This window comes from Uloborus diversus, chromosome 10 (genome assembly GCF_026930045.1).
Source record: "Uloborus diversus isolate 005 chromosome 10, Udiv.v.3.1, whole genome shotgun sequence".
Lineage (NCBI taxonomy): Eukaryota > Metazoa > Arthropoda > Arachnida > Araneae > Uloboridae > Uloborus > Uloborus diversus.
Window position 1 is genome coordinate 79524909 of NC_072740.1, and position 19967 is coordinate 79544875.

Here is a 19967-nt window from a genome sequence, read left to right on the forward strand (position 1 = left end):
GGAACGGATTATTAAGATTACTTGGTTATGTTTCTAATACAAAGAATTTAAAATTGAAATTAAATTGTAACAAAATCCAAATCATTGCTTATACTGATGCAGATTTCGCTTCAAATAGAGATGACCGAACATCTGTCGGAGGTCAACTTATCTTGCTTGATAATTCGCCCATAGAATGGCGCACTTTTAAAGAAAAATGTGTAAGTCTTTCAACTATGGAGGCAGAATTTGTCGCAATGACTGAAACTGTCAAAGAATTGATATGGTTTGATAGGATTTTGAATGAATGTATTGAAACTAAAACTGTAAAATCTAAAGTAAAATCCTCGCTATTTGTTGATAATCAAGCTGCTATTCAATTTGTAAAATCATCAGTTGAAAATCACAGAAGTAAACACATCGATGTTAAATTGTTTTTCATTAGAGATTTAATATATAAAGATGTTTTTAACATTAAATATGTCAGAAGTAAAAATAATTTATCGGACATATTTACAAAACCAATGACTCACATTGAATTGTCTAAATTTATTGAAATTTTTTTTACAAATCATAAATGTATAAAATAACGCATTGTTTTCACGTATTTAAGAAGTCAAAACATAAATTTTTTTTCTTTCAATGTGTTTATACAACTCAAAATTTATAAGTGCTTATTATACATCTTGTGCTGATTTGAACAGTTACTTGTTGTATGTTGTAACTATTTTCAGATTGAGTGTGTATCTATGGAAGGACTGTATTTTCTTAGGACATTTCACAGGACTGTCTACCCAATTTTTCAATCAATGATGAATGATGAAGAAAATTTTTTCTACAATTCTTGTGAAAATTTGAGGTTCGATGGGTTACTGTATTTATTCCCAATGAAAAATACTTTTCGTGTTTCTAATTTCTACTAACATTGTTGTAAAAGAATTTATATGTAAAGCTTGAAGCCATATGAATTTATTTTTTAATTTATTGAATTTATATTTAATTTGTAAGATAATGAGATGGGGGGACATTGATAAACACTAAGTTTATCCTAAGCACAATGTTATTATTTAATTATATGTATCTCATCATTTACAAATTAAAGCTATTTAATTGTAAACTTACTATGCATGTTAGCATGTTCGCGTTGTAATATCCTTTTTGCTTTGACAAGCGATTCTTCCCGCGTACTTCAACTTCAGATGAAAACGTAAACAATGAGTGAATCTGTTTTCGCTTCCCGGCGAATTGAAGGTCAGATGACGTCACTCGTTCTCAGACATTCTAGAAGCTTTTTGCACACGTCTTTTCCGCACGTGTCGAACTTGAGATGACGCGTTATGCTAATTGGGAAAGCAGTATTTATACGCTCGTGTGATATGACTCTTTTTCTTTTTCACTTCTCGCATCTACGACAGATGTTTTAGTTTGCCAACTTGCAGTTTGCAGTTGGGGTTTTCGGCTCTTGGCTTTTCAGCCATCGAGATAGCCTTTCACAGTTTTTAGAATGGATTAATAGGAAGTTAGTTTTCTGATCGGTAGTTAGATGTGATCTAATAGATACTACTAGAACTCGCCGAACTTAGTGTTCGTGATGCATTATTGAAATGTTAGTATTAGAGATCTATGAATAGAGATCATGAAAACATCTTCAATGGAACATTCGGTAATATTTAATAGAATTAGTAAATAGATATAATAGGTCTACAAAGTCCATGATTATACTTTAATTTTGCGTATGGCTTTGAGTTATTGATTCTTCAAGTTACTTTATTATTTTCTCATTTTATCTTTTACAATTGTTAATTGTTTAATAAATCGTTGATATTTTTAAAGAATGACTTTTTGTCACTTGATATAAGATTCTTCATGCAGCAGAAGATAAATTTCTATTTAATAGTTCGACTACTTCAATCGCGTATTACACTTTGCTAATTTAATAGCTTTGAATTATCATTATTCTTTGCAAAACTTGGGCTATTCTCTTTCTTGCTTTATGCTGGAGAATTATAGCCCATCAATTTTGATGAGGACTACAATCTGAGTGTCTTGCCTTCGTTACACATAATATACTTTTTATTACAGTACAGAATACAAATAAAGAACACATGAAAGAATTTACATCAGAAAGAGGGGAAAGTACATCCAGAGCGAGGGTGTCTTGACCCACTGCCTCAAGTGGGAGAAGCAATCGCTTAGACCACTTGGCCAGTGAGACCCCAATTAGTAGACTTAGTAAACAAAAAATTTCAGGCAGCGAAAACTACCAGCATTTGTTCCCCACAGGTAGCGTGCGACACAGTGTGCAACACCCAACGTGCGCCAATCCCAAACTGACAAAATATGGCAACTGGTTGTTGATATGATGAATTTTGATTACTGTCATGTGTTTAGTGACACTCCCAAGGTTAAGACAAATCAATTGATGTAAGAATTACCAAAATTGGCCAAGGCGTTCAGCCTGCAGAATGCCACATAGGAACAGGCATACATACATAGATTTATAAACACATTACCCTCTTTTGCGTCGCGCACGCTCAGTCGGGTAAAAAGTGATTGTTGCAAAATTTAAGTTTAGGAAAGAAGTGAAGACAATCAGCAAGAACTTACTATTTGAGCAGGGTTTTTGGCCATAACCGCCCTTATACCCTATATACACTATCGTATTTGGATTGATAACATGTGTTAAAACAAAGGATTCTGAGAGGGATTTTGAGCCCAAAGCCACCCCCTCCCCCATGGCAGGGCTACTGAATTTAATCATAAACATAGCAACTAACATCTGTACCAGTGGTGCCTAAACTTTTTTTGCCCGAGGGCTGCAACTCATATTAGAAAGATTCTTGCGGGCCACAAGAAATACAAACAAATTTTCAAAATAGAAAATTCTCCAAATAACATGAGAAAACATTGAAAAGGAAAGAAATCTGCAAGCGATGAACTGTTCTTATTACTACTTGATACTTATTTTAATGATGTAAACTTTGCATCTGTTTTCCAGAAAAAAATTTCTGAATATTTGGGTCCCAATTTGTCACATGATGACAAATCAGGGTTTTTGTCGTTTTAAATTGAATAAAGCAAACGGGTCATTGTTCAGCTTTTCAGGTCACGTGTGGTCCAGGGTCATAGTCAGGGCAAAATTGATGTATACTACTAAAATCTGGCCATATCAAGATATGTATCTACATTCCACAAATAGTCGTTTCTGGTTGGTTGTTTGATGGATGACATCATCACTGTTATATGACAATGATGGCAACATCACTAAGTGAGGCACCACAAACAACCAATCTAGCCGCTTAAGGCAGCTAGATTTGGCTTCACATGAGTGATGATATCATCACTATGTAGGGCTGCAAGCAGCAAATCTAGCTGTTGTAAGCAGCTAGTAAATGAAGGTTTGACTTTTTAATTCAAGTGCCTAGTTTAAAGCAATACTACAAAAAAAAAAAAGTATCAAAAACTAATCTATAAAGATGTCAAATTATTAGGAATGAAAAATGAAGCAGAAGATACATTACAGCAAAACAATAAGAAACCTGCATCACTATTCTGAAAATAATTGAACATTTGATTAGAAATTTAAAATTAAACAAACTTACTCCTAGAAAAATATTTCTTGAAGAATCAAAGCCAGCTGCATATACTCGAGCAGAATAATTAGGAGTTCTTCGAACAAGTATTCGACAGGCAAAGCGAGAAATCGTACTCTGAGTGACCTTAGCTTCATTTTTGTCTCCAACTGTATCCATTACCACAAAATCGATTGGCGACTCAGATGATCGCCCAATCTGTAATGTTAATAAACAAAGTGAAAAACAAGAAAACCAAAGATGAATAATATTTTCAATACATACAGAAATTGCCCACTCAAATGTTAAATGCTAATGAAGGGAACCTGATTGCAGCATGGGCCAATGGGGCCTTCTCAACTGTGCCCCACACTGAATGTACTATTTCTCCCCTGAATAATGAGCTTTACAGGGCAAGTTTTAATATTTTTTTGTTTTAATCAGTGGCAATGTTTGCTAGTGTTAAAAATACTAGCACCAAAACTAAGGCATAACATTTTCAAAGTGATTTCACATCACATATTTCAAAATGCAGCAAAATCATTTTTGTGTGACAAATTGCAAAATAAAATAGTTTGGGTTTATGTAAAATACTCATAATTGTCCCATACTTGAATATATGTACTATCTACATAAATTAAGATTACACTTGTTTATACTATTTTCATGCAACAAGCATTATATGTAACAAGTATACATTTTCATTGAATGAAAATTATGCTCTAAATTTGGCAAACTTGAAAGAAAACAAAATACTTAAATGTTTTGTTTTGATAAATTCTGCAATTGATGCAGTTTCAGTTAAGATAACATATTAAAGTGTGAACAAAAAGACATTATATTGGCAGTGTGTGAATTCTGAAAGCATTCTTATAATATGCATTTTTAGATCATTAGAGTTTGAACAAGAACTTTTTATTAGGATGAAAACATAATTAGTTACTGCATTTTTATTTAAAAATGTTCCCAAAAAGAAAGTATAAGAAAACCACAATTATTTTTTATGACAGACAAACAATGAGTGATTAGTTGCATTTTTTACTGTTGCATTTCCATTTATAAGCATTTGATTATTTTAGGAAATAATTTGCTAGGCGATGAAAATGGCTATGAAGGTTTGCAAAAAAATATTCAAAACCTTTAATTAAAAACTTTCAGATTAAATTTTTTAATTTGGCATTTGAGGACCATTACAAGTCTACTTTGAAAACCTTACACAATTTTCTGCACAAAACCACATAAATGGGACAAGAACATATTGCTTAATGTAAATAAGGCATGAAGCATGAACTTACTTTAATAACCAGACTATACTTTTCAGTAGTTTCCTTGAACTCTAATTGACATTTTAAACTTGCTTCAGATTTACAATTTATTACATTTAATTCACTTACATTTGGATCTTTTGGTCTTTTTCACTTATTTTAGCCTATTATCGCATAAAAAAATAAGTAAATGAAATAAAAACAATGATAACAACAAAACAAACAAACTAAATAAAATAGTAAAAGCACTTAAGAAGGCATAATAACATGCAAAAATTTCTCTTAAGAAATTTACTCATAAACAAAAATTAATTCCATAAAACTTAAAAACATTTTTTACGATAAAAATGGCAGTCTTAAACAATTCCATTGGCTAAAATAAGGGTTAGAAAAGATGGTTTGAGTTACCATGTTGGCTTTGTGCAAATCAAAAAATTTACTTTCTTTTAACGCAAACATAAATGAGCTTTATCAATAAATAGGGTGGGTCGAAAAACTTTTTCTCTAATTTTGATAACGGGAATTGCAAAAAAGGTGCCATTGGTTAAACAAAGTGCAGATAAAAACTTTGAAATTTTTTTGAACAATTTCTTGATTTGCCGTAAAGTTTCAACCAAAAGCTGCTTTTTTAAAAATGTTTTTAGCAAAACTAGTAAAAAAGCATTTTTCTATTTTCAATGATGGGTAGCACAGAAAAGGTACCATTAATGGCCCTAAATTATCGTTAAAAAATTTTAGTATAATTCCTTCCTTTGCCAGAAATAAGTAGAAATTTAGGCAATTTCCTGTTTTACTAAGGTTAGTAATAAACTTAATCAAAATCTTAAAATACTGTTTTCAGCATAATTATCTGATATAATTACACAGTTCTGTCCCATATGATGCATTTTTAGCTGCTTGGTGTGCTATAAAATAACTGCAGTCAAGTTCCGACTTACGGGAGGGATGCGTTCCACGACTGCAAAACGATAGATATTTCTTATTATTTTTTCAGTAGTACAAAATGTAAAGCATATTGAGCAAAAATACAAACTTATTTATTGAATAATTATGTTTTTATGTAATTACATCGATTAGCATGAGTATAATGCATAATAATAAAACAGAATATATTATTCAAATTATGTGGCAAACACAACTGCTTGGGCAAATAATCGCGATTTGGATTATTATAGACTAAAATGAAATAAGAGTGGAAAATAAATTTGTAGTGTAAAGAAAAGAACTCCTAATAAATAATTCCTCCCCTAAAAAAAATAGGTGAGTATTTTGGACCTTGATGGATTTGTAGTGCTCCACTGTGGTTCTATTCACTTCACATCTTGCGAAGGATTTGTAAAGCAGACTGCTGACATTGGTTGAGAGCCAAATTGAACAAACAGATCGTAGTATTCTGTAAACCTCAACTACTTTAATTTTTGAACCTTAAACTCTCAAAATTTATTGGATCTTTATTTCTTCTTTGAATTGTAGTTAATTTTTCAATTAATTTTCATAACAATGTTTTGACATCTTAAAAAACTAAGTTGTCATTGCTGTGGTTGTGAATTCTAGGATGGCCATATTATTCATTTGTCTAGACCCCTTTGCGTACCTTGATTGTTTTTTGTTATGCTAAAAAGCCTCTATTAGGTTCTTTGAGTCCATTTCATTAAAATTTGAATAAAAAATTAAGTAAAAATGAGTTTAAAAACTTACTATCTTTACACTTTGCCACTCTATATGTTTAATCCTGGCGGCGGATGACTGAATAGGATTCGGGCATGCTGGCATCTAATCGGAAATGACGTCACATCTGATAGTTTTGTTGTATCCGGCTGACAGGTGCCGTGAAAATAACTAGAAAATTACCTGAATCATTCTATCAGGACGCAGGAGTTGTTGAGATAAATTTCTTCGATGTAAAGTATATGTGCGTCATAATATTACGTTCTGTACCCTGAATATGTATAAATAACCCATGAGGAGTTTAATCAGTGCTGGCTTATGCTTGTATACTATGTCTAGTCTGGGATTAGTTTGTTTAATTTGGCAACCAAGTGAGATTGCGTGTTTTGAAGGCGGGCCGCTCTGGTCACTTGGTTTTGAACGCAAAGCAAACAGAGAGCTGCACTAAGTTTTCTAATAGCACATTTCAAATTAAAAAAAAAATAAAAGCAAAAAGTAATTAATTTAAAACACACCCAGCATCTAAAAACTCATCAAATGTGATAAAGTATATACAGTAGGATCTTGATAACTCAAATATTTCTTTATCTCAAAGTTTCTCATCCCAACAGGGTTCGCCAACATATCAGTCGATATATATCATGATATATATCACGATATATATCTGATATTTATTTTGAAAATAGCACGATATTTTGGATTTTTTTTTTCAACTATGGTATTTTCAATGTAAAAATTATATTAATCATAGTAATATTGTTCATTTATTATTAAAAAGAACCAAAAAGTTATGTACTATATTTTTATGATGTATTAATACATCATGAAGTAATGTTCTTTTTTGTTTTGTATCCATAAAACTTTCAGTAATGTAACAGTTTTAAATCGTACTAAAAGTGCCTAATTGAATAATAAACATAGATCAGAAAAAAAGAAATATTTTATAACTTTGCACAGACTAATGCATATTTTTTATTTCTGAATCATATAACTGTGTAAAAGTAACTAACAGAAGGAAAATGAGTAAAACAGCAAATGCTAACTTCACCATTAAAAATGATAAAAATGTTAAATGAGATATTATACAAATAATGAAAGAAACCTTAATTTTAAATCTAAGTATTGTAATAACAGTGTAAGAGAATAAAGAGTGATTTGAGGATGTAATTACTATTTTGAAGACTTTAGTTTGTGTTGCTTGAAAATATCAGGTATACAGTAAACTCCATATTATAGGGTGGCACGGTGGCAATAGGGTGACAGGGTAACCGCAGATAAGCAAAAACAGCGCATAATCCGAGTAATTGGTAAAAAACGATACTTAGTGAATGCAATAAGATAAAAAATATTAATGACACTCACACATTCAAATTATAACTAAAAACATTGTTACATCGCATCTACTAACATTGATTATAAAAAATATATGTAAAATCTAAAAGCGAACAACAAAACGATCATAAGTTTCAACAAAAAAAAAATGTAACAGGACCCGCGTATAATCTGACCGCCGATAATTGGGACTTTTCTGCATATCAAAACATCCGACAGGTATCAAAATATCGGATATTTTCCAGCCTTAGGTCCCCCAAACTTTTGAGACTGTAGTGGGACTTCCCACAACTCAAACTACCATTTTACTCGAAGGTTTTAGCTTGATCCTTTTAAAACCCTCGTTTTATTAACCCTTGAGACTTCGAGTTATCGTGAGTTAACAGTAATTACTTTAGATAAATTTGGCAAAAACAACATTTTTACTATTTGACAAAATTTATTTAAAACGTTAACAAATCATTGCCTAAACTTCTACGCATAAAGGGGAATAAAAATCAAATCAACTGTCAAATCAAAGCATTTTTGTTATTTCATTTCTTTTTAAAAAGTCTTCTGTTTCAATTTGAGCCATAGTATATATTGAAAAAAAGCATAACACACTGCCAAGAACCATTTAGTTCTTCACTGAATCATAACATATGTGCTATTGCCAATACAGATAATTACAAATATTGATAATTCAATGAGTCGAATAATACTGAATGTCCGAAATGTTAAATTATTAAAAAGCAGATTTTATTCAAATAAAAAGCTTATTTGTAATTTTTAACTTTTATATCATTGTTTTATAATTACTTTTGACCCAGAAAAATCTTACAATTATATAATTTCTAATACCTGATCCGAAGTGAAGTTTAATTATTTTGTTTAGTTAAAATTTTACAATTAAAATCTGGCAACACCAGTCTGTTTACATTTTTTCGAAGATTGCTTATAGAGCTGTGTTTTCTTCATTTTCTCTATTAAGTTTTCATAGAAACGAAAAGTTTTACATTTAATTTTTCATTGCACTAAAATAGATTTGTGGTTTTTTCAGATAGATAAATGTCGTTTACACTTTTACATCCATGGGAGGATGGGTGGTATAGTCTTTTACTTTGTTGTGGATTGTATGCTGTTTTAAATAAAATTTTCTTTACAACTAGAAGAAGGGGGGCACTTATATGAAACAAAGGAGGTAGCGAGGTTTTCGTTTTGTACTAAGTGCGGTACCGATTTGAATGGGGTTTTTTTTCAATTTGTCAACAGCTAAATTTGCTTACTTATTACTTTTTAAAGGGTGTGCATGCATTTTAGTTAGTCATTTAAGGGACTTCCTTCAAATTTTTAGCATGGGTATTGGGGGGTTGGTACAGCTAGTATATGATGAATGAATGAAGTGAAACGTGGGCACTCAATAGGAGCTCAAGCGCTGCGACCACTGGTCTATTAGACTATCCTAGAAGAACCCCCTACTAGAGCCTGATAGCAGAAACAAATTTGAGCAGTTATCTAACCGAAATTTTTAGGCAGTTAAAAACATACAATAATCATTCACATGAAAGCTCTTACACTTTCTAAAATGCCTGTTAACGGTTTTATTTGAGAAGTTTTCATGTCTACCATATATTTTACCAATGAATATCAATAGAGTTCGATTTTAGATTCTAGAAGTTTGCGAAGGGTCTATTTTTAGAATTTGTGATTGCATGAAAAGTGTGTTTTTAAACTTTGCAATTTTATCTGTAAAAAACAGACCCAATTTTCTCTTAAACCAACCTCAGAATAATATATTTCCTTCTCAAAAAATAACATTGCCCCATAATTTTTTTTTTTTCATTAAAGAAAAGAAAAAATGAATTGAAAGAATGGTTATTCATCCGCTAATTCCGAAAACGGATTTCCATCCTCAGGACAGAGAAGTCACTGAGGATGGTTGGAATAATGTCACATGAAAAGATGAATGTATTACAAAACAATGTTCTTAATAAAATTTTAAAAAATCATAAAGTGAAAAAAGTATAAATACTTGAAACATATCTGTTTCATCATCAGGCATATACTCGACAATTACAGCTTGATTTCGAGACAAGGTATAGGAAATTGAGTGTTGCTTTGAATCTAAAATAGCCTGCAAAAAATAATAATAAATAATTATTGTAAATTCTTGGTAAGAGTAAGTCAATTATTACTATTATTTCAAATACAGTGAAACTGTTATAATGTCATCCAAGGTCCCAGAACATTTATGATGCTCATTATAGCTTAAAGCAGAAAAAAAGAAATGAAAAATGTTATCAGGGGTGTATCCAAAATTTTTTACAGGGTCCGTCAAATAATTTTGTGGAAAATCAAAAAATTTTGCAAAAAAATTTCTTTTTTTTGTGGAAAAGAAATTTTGGAGTTTTGAGATGGCGCAAACTGCATCATTGAAACTTGAAGTTGAGTGTTTTCCTCTATTTTGTTGAGATTTTTGAGTGTCTTTCTAGTATTTGGGGTGGAGGGGGGGGCATCACTCTCTGGGAGATGGACAGACCTCAAGTGTCAATATTTATCTACCATTCTACATTATGTTACGTTATACTAGAAATGTTATATGTTTAGTATTTAAAATAATTGTAACAAAAAGATAGAATTCAGGCAGGGGTTCAGCATTTAATTTTTTGACTCAAGACACTTTTAAAGAGCACAAAATTTCGTTTAAAACTTATAAATTCCCTGATTTTAACAAAAATAAAAAGAGATTTTATTTGTTTACCTCTTAACAAAGCATTCTAAACATAAAAAAATTGAAAAATACGATTTCGGTACCCGATGTGATATACCCCCCCCCCCTCCCCCATTTGGCGACATCCGATTTTTTGCACAAAATTGAAATATTTTTCTCCCCAATGAGACGATAATTTTTTAAGCATGGCATTCCTGGCGAAACTAACCTGTGTTTGGAAACCCGAAGGCAATCTTAGATCTGTTCAAACTTGTTCACTTGTTATCGGTTTTACGCAGGAGATTCTTGTTTTTTCGTGCAATATACCTTACAGGAAACCTTATTTTGTGCTAGTTTAAATTCAGTAGTTGTGTTTTGATGAATAAATATTAGAAAATACCAATTTCTTCAAACTTGAACGTTAATTAAAAGTAAACTCCAACTTGGTGTGTATCTGTTAGGTTCCATTGTCATTGTTGTTTTGTTTCAGATTGAGTGTGAGGATTTATACCATAAAAAGGTAAGTTCTTTTTCTAGAATTTAAAAAAAAAAAATCTCACTTCCGAAATTCTTTGTTTTTACAAAATCTTGAGAGTTTCTTGTAGTTTTTAACTTTATTTTTACTGTATGTAAATTAATTTTACAAAAATAGTACGGTTATTTTATTCTAAAAGTTAATTCTTATCGATGCCACGAATTATTTAGACATTCTATAAACGTGCCTCCTTTAGGTACTGAATTTCTGAAAATAAGTTGACTCCAGCATTTTATAAAAATATGAAGGTGTTATTTTATGTAAAATGTAACAGGTATTTTGAAAGCATGTCTTTTTGGATAGCAAATTAATGTATCGTATTTTTATATTGTTTATGTTTGGGTTGTTCTATTGAGACATGACAACTTTTTATACATCGAAGTTTGAGTCAATAAGTGTTTTTTTTTTGGCTGAAATAGTTATTGATTTTGGGGATGTTTTCCGCTTTAAACATCGCAATTCGAATCGCTTTGCTCTTTTTTAGCAGAGTATGAGAAGTTTTTGTTTGATGAAATGCTTGTTGGAAAATAGCCATTGTTTCTATTGGTACATATTTCATTGGTGAACTGTTATAGTAATTTGTTAATTTAAGCATTTTAAATACTTTCTAATAATTTTTCTTTGTGTACAAAAACTTTCTAGTTTCTGGTATTTTTGAAGCGTATCTTCGCAATGTTTTTGTTGTTTTTTATGTTGTTTTTATACATGGGCAACCATATGCAAAGTTGCAAGGGGGGGGGGGCTCAAATATTTCCCCCGTGGTTTAACTGGATATTTTCCTTGTGGAAACTGAACTCAGGACAGATCAGTCATTAAAATTTTACATTTTTAATAACTTATTCATTAATGGCTAGAGAAGAAATGTTTTTACATTTTTGCAAAGAAAAAAGTATTAAAAGCAAGGAAGTTCTAATTTCAAAGGGGGGGGGGCTCGAGCCCCCCCTAGCCCCTTTGTATGGGCACCCTTATTTATATATATATAGTGTTCTGAAGTGCTTTGATCATGTTTTTTTATCTGAATTTTTCCTGTTGGCACTATAAAAGCATTGCTAAGAACGATGTATGACATATGTCGTCATACATTGTTTTCTTGCCAACGCTTTCTTGGCGCCAACAGGAAAAAGTTGCCAAGGGTGGGGTATATAACATTAGTTCCACGATTCCCATAGGGGATGCAAAGAGATCACAATCTTCAAAGTGAAGGCATCAAAAGTATAAAAAGGGCTTGTAAAAGAAATATTTTCGATGAAATTATTTTAGAATTGCATTTTAAAGTCCTATGATAAACATATCGTGAAAATCTATGGACACAGTTGAAGCAAAAATAAATAAATTAATAATAATAAATAAATGAATAAACCATTGATTCAGCATTTTAATTTTTGGCTCATAAAAAAAATGGAATTTCAATTTAAAAACTTGAAATAAGCATTGTAACAAAATTAAAGAGACTTTTTATTTATTTGCATCCTAATATCAAACCCATATAATTTCTTCCCAAAATAACAGGTAAGCATCTGCACCGTAAAAACACAAATATTGCCAAGCTGATAAAATGATGAGAATAGTTTCTAATCAAGTCACCAGGACGCTAAGTTCGAAGTTGGTAACCCTATCTGAAGCGATCACATATTTTCCCCACCTCTACTATCCGTTTGCAGTTCTAAGGTCATTTAGCAATATAATATTATTATTGTTTATTAAATCATGAGCAGGGAGAAAAGTGCTTAAAACGACTCCTTTTCAGAGTAGTTTACAACAACACCGCTGAAAAATAGCTATGATAAAAGAAACAAGCAAAATTAAAACCAAATTGACTTTCAGCTGTTTATTTCTTTCAAAGAAACAAACAACAAGCATTATATTTATTTGGCAGTAGTAGTTATTTATTGCTTGCAGGAGCTTCACAAGAGGGCCGTTTTTTACTTTCTTTTACAAAAAAGGAAGTATTGTATTCGCAAAAAACTTGAGTTTACACCGAAATTAACAATGATTTCCCCTGAAAAAGGGGCAAAAGACCCCCTTAGGAACATCCAAATGCAACCAAAAGGGGAGGTGCACAACTAGGCCCCACTACGAGTCTACGTACCACATTTCAACTTTCTAGGACATACCGTTTTTGAGTTATGCGAGATACATACACACATACGCACATACATACGTATGTCACGAGAAAATTCATTTTAATTAACTCGGGGGTCGTCAAAATGAATATTTCGGGTGTCTGTAGGTTCCTAGGCTGTGATCGGGTCGGAAAAAAAACTCAACATTCATTCGGGGGCAAGAAAAATGGAAATATGGAAATTAAGACCGATTTTTGAGTGAAAATGTTCTTGCGAATACAATACTTCCTTTTTTGAAAAAAGAAGTAAAAAAGGAGGTATTGTATTCACGAAAAAATGTTCACTCAAAAATCGACCTTAATTTCCATTTTGCTCACCCTTGAATTAATGTTGAGTTTTTTTCGACTCGACCACACATGGATAACGTATAGACATGCGAAATAACCATTTTGACGATTCCCGAGTTAGTTACAATGAGTTTTCTCGTGATGTCTGTATGTGCGTTTGTATGTGTGTGCATATGTATGTCGCATAACTCAAGAACGGTATGTCCTAGAAAGTTGAAATTTGGTACGTAGACTCCTAGTGGGGTCTAGTTGTGCACTTCCCCTTTTGGTTGCATTCGGGTGTTTCTAAGGGGGTCTTTTGCTCCTTTTTTGGGGGAAATCATTGTTAATTTCGGTGGTGTTTCAATTTGGTGGACACTTGGCGATATATTGCCAGTCTTTTGGTCGCCAACTTGGCAATTTTTTTTTATTTGGTTTCAATTTGGTCACTGTGGGTGACATTTAGAGAGTAAACTATTGAATCACATTAAAATTACCAATAACGGGAAAATGACATTAAATTGGAGCAAAAGAAAGTCATGTGAGGCACACATCAGCTCTTTTTTTTTTTTTTGCAAAATTAGCAAATTTTGTATAAGTTGATCCCTCTAATTTAACTTTAAATAAGGGGGTTTCAATTATCGAGTCTTTACACACTGAAATATGCGTTATTTAGATTTCAGATTTGCTTTTTCAATAAACAATTTGTGAAAGAACCGTTTTTGTTAATCAGAATTTTGTGAAGGGTCCGTTTTGGTTGATCGGGATTTTGTGAAAGGTCCGTTTTGGTTGATCGGATTTTTGTGAAAGTCTCTTAACGGACCCAAATTTCCTCTGGCCACACCCCTGGTTATAACAGAGTTGTCAGTATAACCAAATTCAACCGTACTTACTTTTGAAGATTGAGGCGTTTTGACAACATAATGAGAAGACTTCCGTACACCGTTTGAAACTGGTCTCTTACAAAGAACGAATTTGCTTCGACGCCGTCCCTTTTCACCCTGTGGCAAGCATCCATTGTAACTAAAAATAAGATTTGAAAAAGCTCTCAATTAATACTTTTATTTATGGTATAATAACAATCCTGAACCAACATTCATAATAATACAGTATACAGGGAACTTAAATGAAAGAAAGCCTTCAACATTGTCAAAAAAGTAAAGAACACTAGCAAGAAACTTTTACTTTAGAATTGAACTGTAATTTTATAATTAAATCCTATAACAGTTTAACATTTTATGCAGGAAAAAAAGTTAAAAAAATTACACACTTTATGAATTACACACGTTTTATACATAATGTCTAAGAGTTTGTTTATTTTAATTTAAATTTCAATATTTTCAAAACAGGGGCGTAATATGATAGCAGGGGTCCGGCTGATGTGCTATAGTGCATAAAAAAAGCAGGATGCCTGAAAAGGACCCAATTTTTCAAATACAACACATGTGAAAGGATGCACTATCTCCCCTCCAGGTTTTTACTTTTTTCTTCAAAGCTCCTGAAAGTTAAACCAGAGCAAAATGAAATTCAATTTTCTCCTCCTTAAACAATTACAACCAAAAATCTTTAAAGGTATATTAGCCATCCCTTTGTGAATTGATCTTTCTTTCAATAGCTATGCCAGTGGAAGGAGTTTTAATGCTTTGATAAATACTAAGTTTTATTTTAAGTACTGTTATTTATTATACTGTATCTCATCACTTACTAAGTAACTAAAGAAAGTAGTTCAAATGTACTTTAAAGTTTACCGTGAATGTTTGTCTTAAGTGAGAACCTAGAAATATTGCTTTACCAAGCAGCTGCAGTATATGCTCGTTGCTTCAACAAAAAAAAAAAACAGATTATTTCTCCTGGCTGGAGCTGTTGAACTCTTAAGATAACCTCAGATGTTCAACGATGTTCTCTCAGGTCCTAGAAGCCGACACGGGGCTTTATTTTAGCATGAGGAGGACTCATGACATGCTGTTGTGCTAATTCAAGTGAGCTGTACTTAAGCGTCTCTCTCTGTTTGCTTGTTCTCATTTGGCTGGTGTTAACCTGCTTGCAAGCTGCAACAGGAGAATTTTGACTCTTGCTCTAGAACCCTGTTAGCTTCCTCGTTCATATTTTGCCAATGATTTAGTTACATCTCCGCTTGATTGTTGGGATTTTGAATCATTATTTAGAAACCTGCTTGGAATGAACTTGTATCATAGCATATCTAAACAATTTTTCAAAAATGCATCAATATTTTCAGCATTAAAGACTATATTTTTATTATTTGATTTTGAAAGAGAAATCAATACAATGGTTTAATATTTAGCATTCAAACAAATACAGCATAAATTACTTGAGTTTCAAAATTGCATGATTGACTTAACTCGGAAAATTTTACTGCCAATCGCTTCAAATTTTCATGAGAAGTGGATCATAGTGCTGTCAATGAAAAATATTTTTCACATCACTTTGATTTTTTTTTTTTTTAGTTAGGAAAAATTCAGCAGTTTTATATGAGCCACTGTCCAAATGCAGACCCCGAAGTGGTTTTTTGAGGGGAAAAAGTAGGAAATAAGGAATCAAAAATTTAAAAAGTAGGAAAAGTAGGAAATAAATCACTTAAAAAAGTAGGAAAAATAGGAAGAGTTAAGACTACACACAGGGTTCATACTCGATTTCGATGAAAAAATTCCATGACTTTTCCAAGACTTTTTCATGACTTCAAAGAAAATTTTCATGACCTTGTTACACGAAGAGAATAGCACTATTTAATCTCAAACTAGCTGATTTTTGGAAATGAGCATTATCAAAACGTCTACATGAATGCCACAGCCTCATAGAAGCACTTACTCCTAATGGAAAAAATATAAGTGTACACTTAAAAAACTAAACTATTCTTATTTGTCTTCATCATATAAATTTAAGTTACGTAAAAATGCAATGAAACGAATATGATGATCTTAAATATCTAACATTTTTTTTTTATAAACAGGCAGAATGATACTGAATGGGACAAAGGCTGAATGAGTGAGTCATCACTAAGTTTCAATAAATTTGCTTCGAAAGTTTAGTGTAAACAGAACATTTAACCATCCACGTAACTTGACAGTATTTCGGTTCTTTAAAGTAAAGCCACATCGTTTAGTTCTTTATGTTTCTAAACCAGATCTTTTTTGATTCATTACTGAATGGTTTTTTCAATCTTCTGATTTAAATGTAACCTTTTTTTGTTTACTTATTTGCACATTTTCAAGTTCTCTACTATAGAACATAAAATATAAAAAGTGTTTAAAATAATGGTAAATACAAAATGAGTGATATCCAAGCAGTAAAATCACATTGGAAAAAGGACGAGCGGCTGCCACAGAAGTGGATGCAATGAGATTTCAAAATTCAGATTTGATTTTGGAATTGTTCAGTTTTTCACTTTTAATGGCTTTTATGCGCTATAGTGTTATATCAACTCAAGATTGTTAATGCTCTTTTCGTTACTGTTACTTTATCTTTGTCCAGGACATTTTTCCATGACTTGGAATAAATTTCCATGACTTTTAATGAAAATTTCAATTTTCAATGACTTTTCCAGGTTTGAAATTCGCATATTTTTTTTCCGTGACTTTCCAGGATTTCCATGACCTGTACGAACCCTGTACACACACGTCAAGACGACTGACAATCATTAGTATGAAAAATAAACTGGTGGAAACAAAGATATTAATTACAAAAACATGAAAATAAAATCCAAGCAAAGAAACACCTTTCAACAATACAGTAATAAAATTTTTAAGTGTGAAAAAATAAAATGCAATATAGTGATTGCAAAAAAAAAAAAAAAAAAACAATAATAATAATAAAACTAATATTTTGGAGCAATAAAACCATTTTTGTTAAAGATTTGTTTTGTCAAAAATGAAAACATTCTTTCGATCATCCATTTATCATTTGAAAATACTAGCACTTTCAGCTCCTGTAAACTATGATACAGAAGCAAAGCAAATATTAAATTAGTTTTAGTAAAAAATAATCAGCAGCTGACATGCATTCTTGCATGTCAGATGTTTGAATTTGAAAAAAAAGGAAAAGGACTGAAAATGCAGAACTAAAATAAATTTGTTCTTAAATATGGGACATAAAATGTGTAATAAAATAATTAAACTAAATAAATAACGAAATAATTAAACTAAAGGGTTTGTACTATGTTATGTATTTTTAGCATTCAAAATACATTTTTGTTTCAGGCATGTCATTTATGGGAGTCAGTGGGGTCAATTTCTCCCCTCCCTGGCTTTGGAAAATTAATGCTTAACTATACAAATTAGTGCGGTTTTTGTCGTTTTCAGATAAAATTTGCATTCAGTATACATCCTTCGCTAGCCACCTCCGGGGGAGGGGGGGGGGATCAAAATGGCAGGCCAGTTTTAATTTTAATCAAGCAATAAAAACGAATATTGTTTATATGTCCAGTAGAAAATACCCATTATAAAAGGAAAAAAAATACATATTTGCTTGTGGCTCTATCCCTCAACTTTTAAAAATGTGAAGAAATAAAAACAGAATCTCGCATTTAAATTGATTTCCGATTTTTCTCCAAAAAATCGGGAAAGTTTTGCCCATCCAGGTTTTGCCACTTTCTTTCTTTCTTTTTTTTTGCAAATACACTCTTTGCAAGGAAACTCTATACTAAAGAAAGAAAAAGTAGGAAAAAAAAGGAAAAAGTAGGAAAATAAGGAGAGAGCTCTAAAAAGTAGGAAAAATAGGAACTCTTCGGGGTCTGAAATGTGCCTTCTTCTCCCTTACTGGCTTGGTAAGATTACAAATATTCATTTGACTTCAAGTATATTACAACGTTGGGACTTCATTACCAGAAAAACATTTTCAAAATCACCATTTATGTGGCTGAAAACCTTTTTTCTTAAATTGGACATAAAAAATTAATTCAAGTAGTATACAAATATGAAAGTTATTTATACAAAATATAATACAAAATCCTTAAAAGTACATCATCTCAATAAAACGGGAAAACAATTATTTCAAGAGCACAGAGATGGGAATGAACAGCTTTGAACTATTTTCAGAGATTTAAAATAGCTTGCAACCATTTCAAACTTTATAAATACACTTACCCTAATATGATCAACTCCCCATATGTTAACAATGGATCTCTCTTAAGCAAGGGGTTGAGATCATTTTGGCTATGATCTGCTTCATGGTGTGGAGTAGATGGACCGGAGCTACCACTACTTTTATCAAAAGAGCTCGCATGAGCCTTTGATTGATTTAAATTGGAATTTTCATTTCTGGAGAAAAACATTAAATTAGGAAGAAATAAATTCCACATAAGAAAATGCTTTAAAGACGAAAAAGGGCATACATAAATTCAAAGAGTACAAATAACTCGATAAGGCTTATTTGAGAGCTCAAAAAAAAAATAATTAACAAACCTGATTTCAAATTACAAAACATACACGGTCATCCCACAGCGTGTATCAATTTAACCCACGAGGCCTTTATTTTCGCAATCATTAGTGCTAAATGCATACTTTCAATGGCAAAAATTAGATGCCGAGATAAGGTACCAAAAGTTTGAAACGAAAAAGAATATTAATGAAAAAATATAAAATCTAAATTTTTACACGGATCCTTAACTTATATTTAGGGAAATAATCTCTATTGAAAAATATTTACAACACAAAAAATTAGTATGACAAATACTCACTGAGCTATGAAACCCAGCAATTTCTGACTTACACCACTTCACACTCACCACCTTTTGGGAAGGAGGAGAGATATAATGGCTAATAAGGGCTGAAAATTAAATATGTGCATAGATTGTTTTAAATGGTGTGAGCTCTTCTAGTGTGTATTAATGTATCAAAGCAAAACATTCATTTATTTTTTAATAGCAATGAAAAGTTATTTTTTTTTCTTACTACAACAACCTTTTATTCTTTGGAAAGGGCGAAAGGATCCAATCTCATCATCTGCACAGTAAAAAGTTTGTACTCCAATATCTCCTAGAGTTTTGGGTGTAAATGTTTCAAACTTTTTACGTTAAAATTATTTTTCAGTGGAGATTATTTCCCTAAAAATAAGTTAGTGGACCTAGGGTCTGTATAAAAATTTAGATTTTGCTTTTTTTTCATCAATTTTCTTTTTAACTTTAAACTTTCAATATAGTAGGTAACTCTGCAATTTTTAGTGACTAGTTTTGCAATAGGAAGTATGCACCTAGGACTAGTGGTTGCAAAGACAAAGGTCTTGGGGTTCATTCATTAATTAAGTAAGGGTCCGGAAGGGGAGGGGGTTGGAAAAATCTCTACATAGACTTATTTGGAGGAGGGGCCAGACTCATTCTTACGTCATATTTTCCATTTCAATATTTTACATTAGAAATTTCATGGTCAAGTGGTTTGGCAGGGATTAGAGATGAAAACAGTCGGAAAAAAACGGAAAAAAACCGTTTTTTTCCCGAAGGAGTTTATTTTTACTTCGTAAAAATTGAATTTTTTCTACTTTTCAGGGAGTTTTAATAGAAATTTTCAGCAAAAAAGAATAAAATTAG

General features: G+C 31.7%; 1 protein-coding gene across 1 annotated transcript in view; it reads right to left on the reverse strand.

Moving 5' to 3' along the window:
• LOC129230982 (protein pellino-like) overlaps positions 1 to 19967 on the reverse strand; it is a 60041-nt gene that overhangs the window by 35222 nt on the left and 4852 nt on the right. Inside the window, exons 2-5 of the mRNA XM_054865224.1 lie at positions 18529 to 18702; positions 14323 to 14452; positions 9828 to 9929; positions 3582 to 3770 (exon numbers count right to left, since the gene is read on the reverse strand). Coding sequence (XP_054721199.1) covers positions 3582 to 3770; positions 9828 to 9929; positions 14323 to 14452; positions 18529 to 18702 — 595 coding nt within the window. The remainder of the gene's footprint in view (positions 1 to 3581; positions 3771 to 9827; positions 9930 to 14322; positions 14453 to 18528; positions 18703 to 19967) is intronic.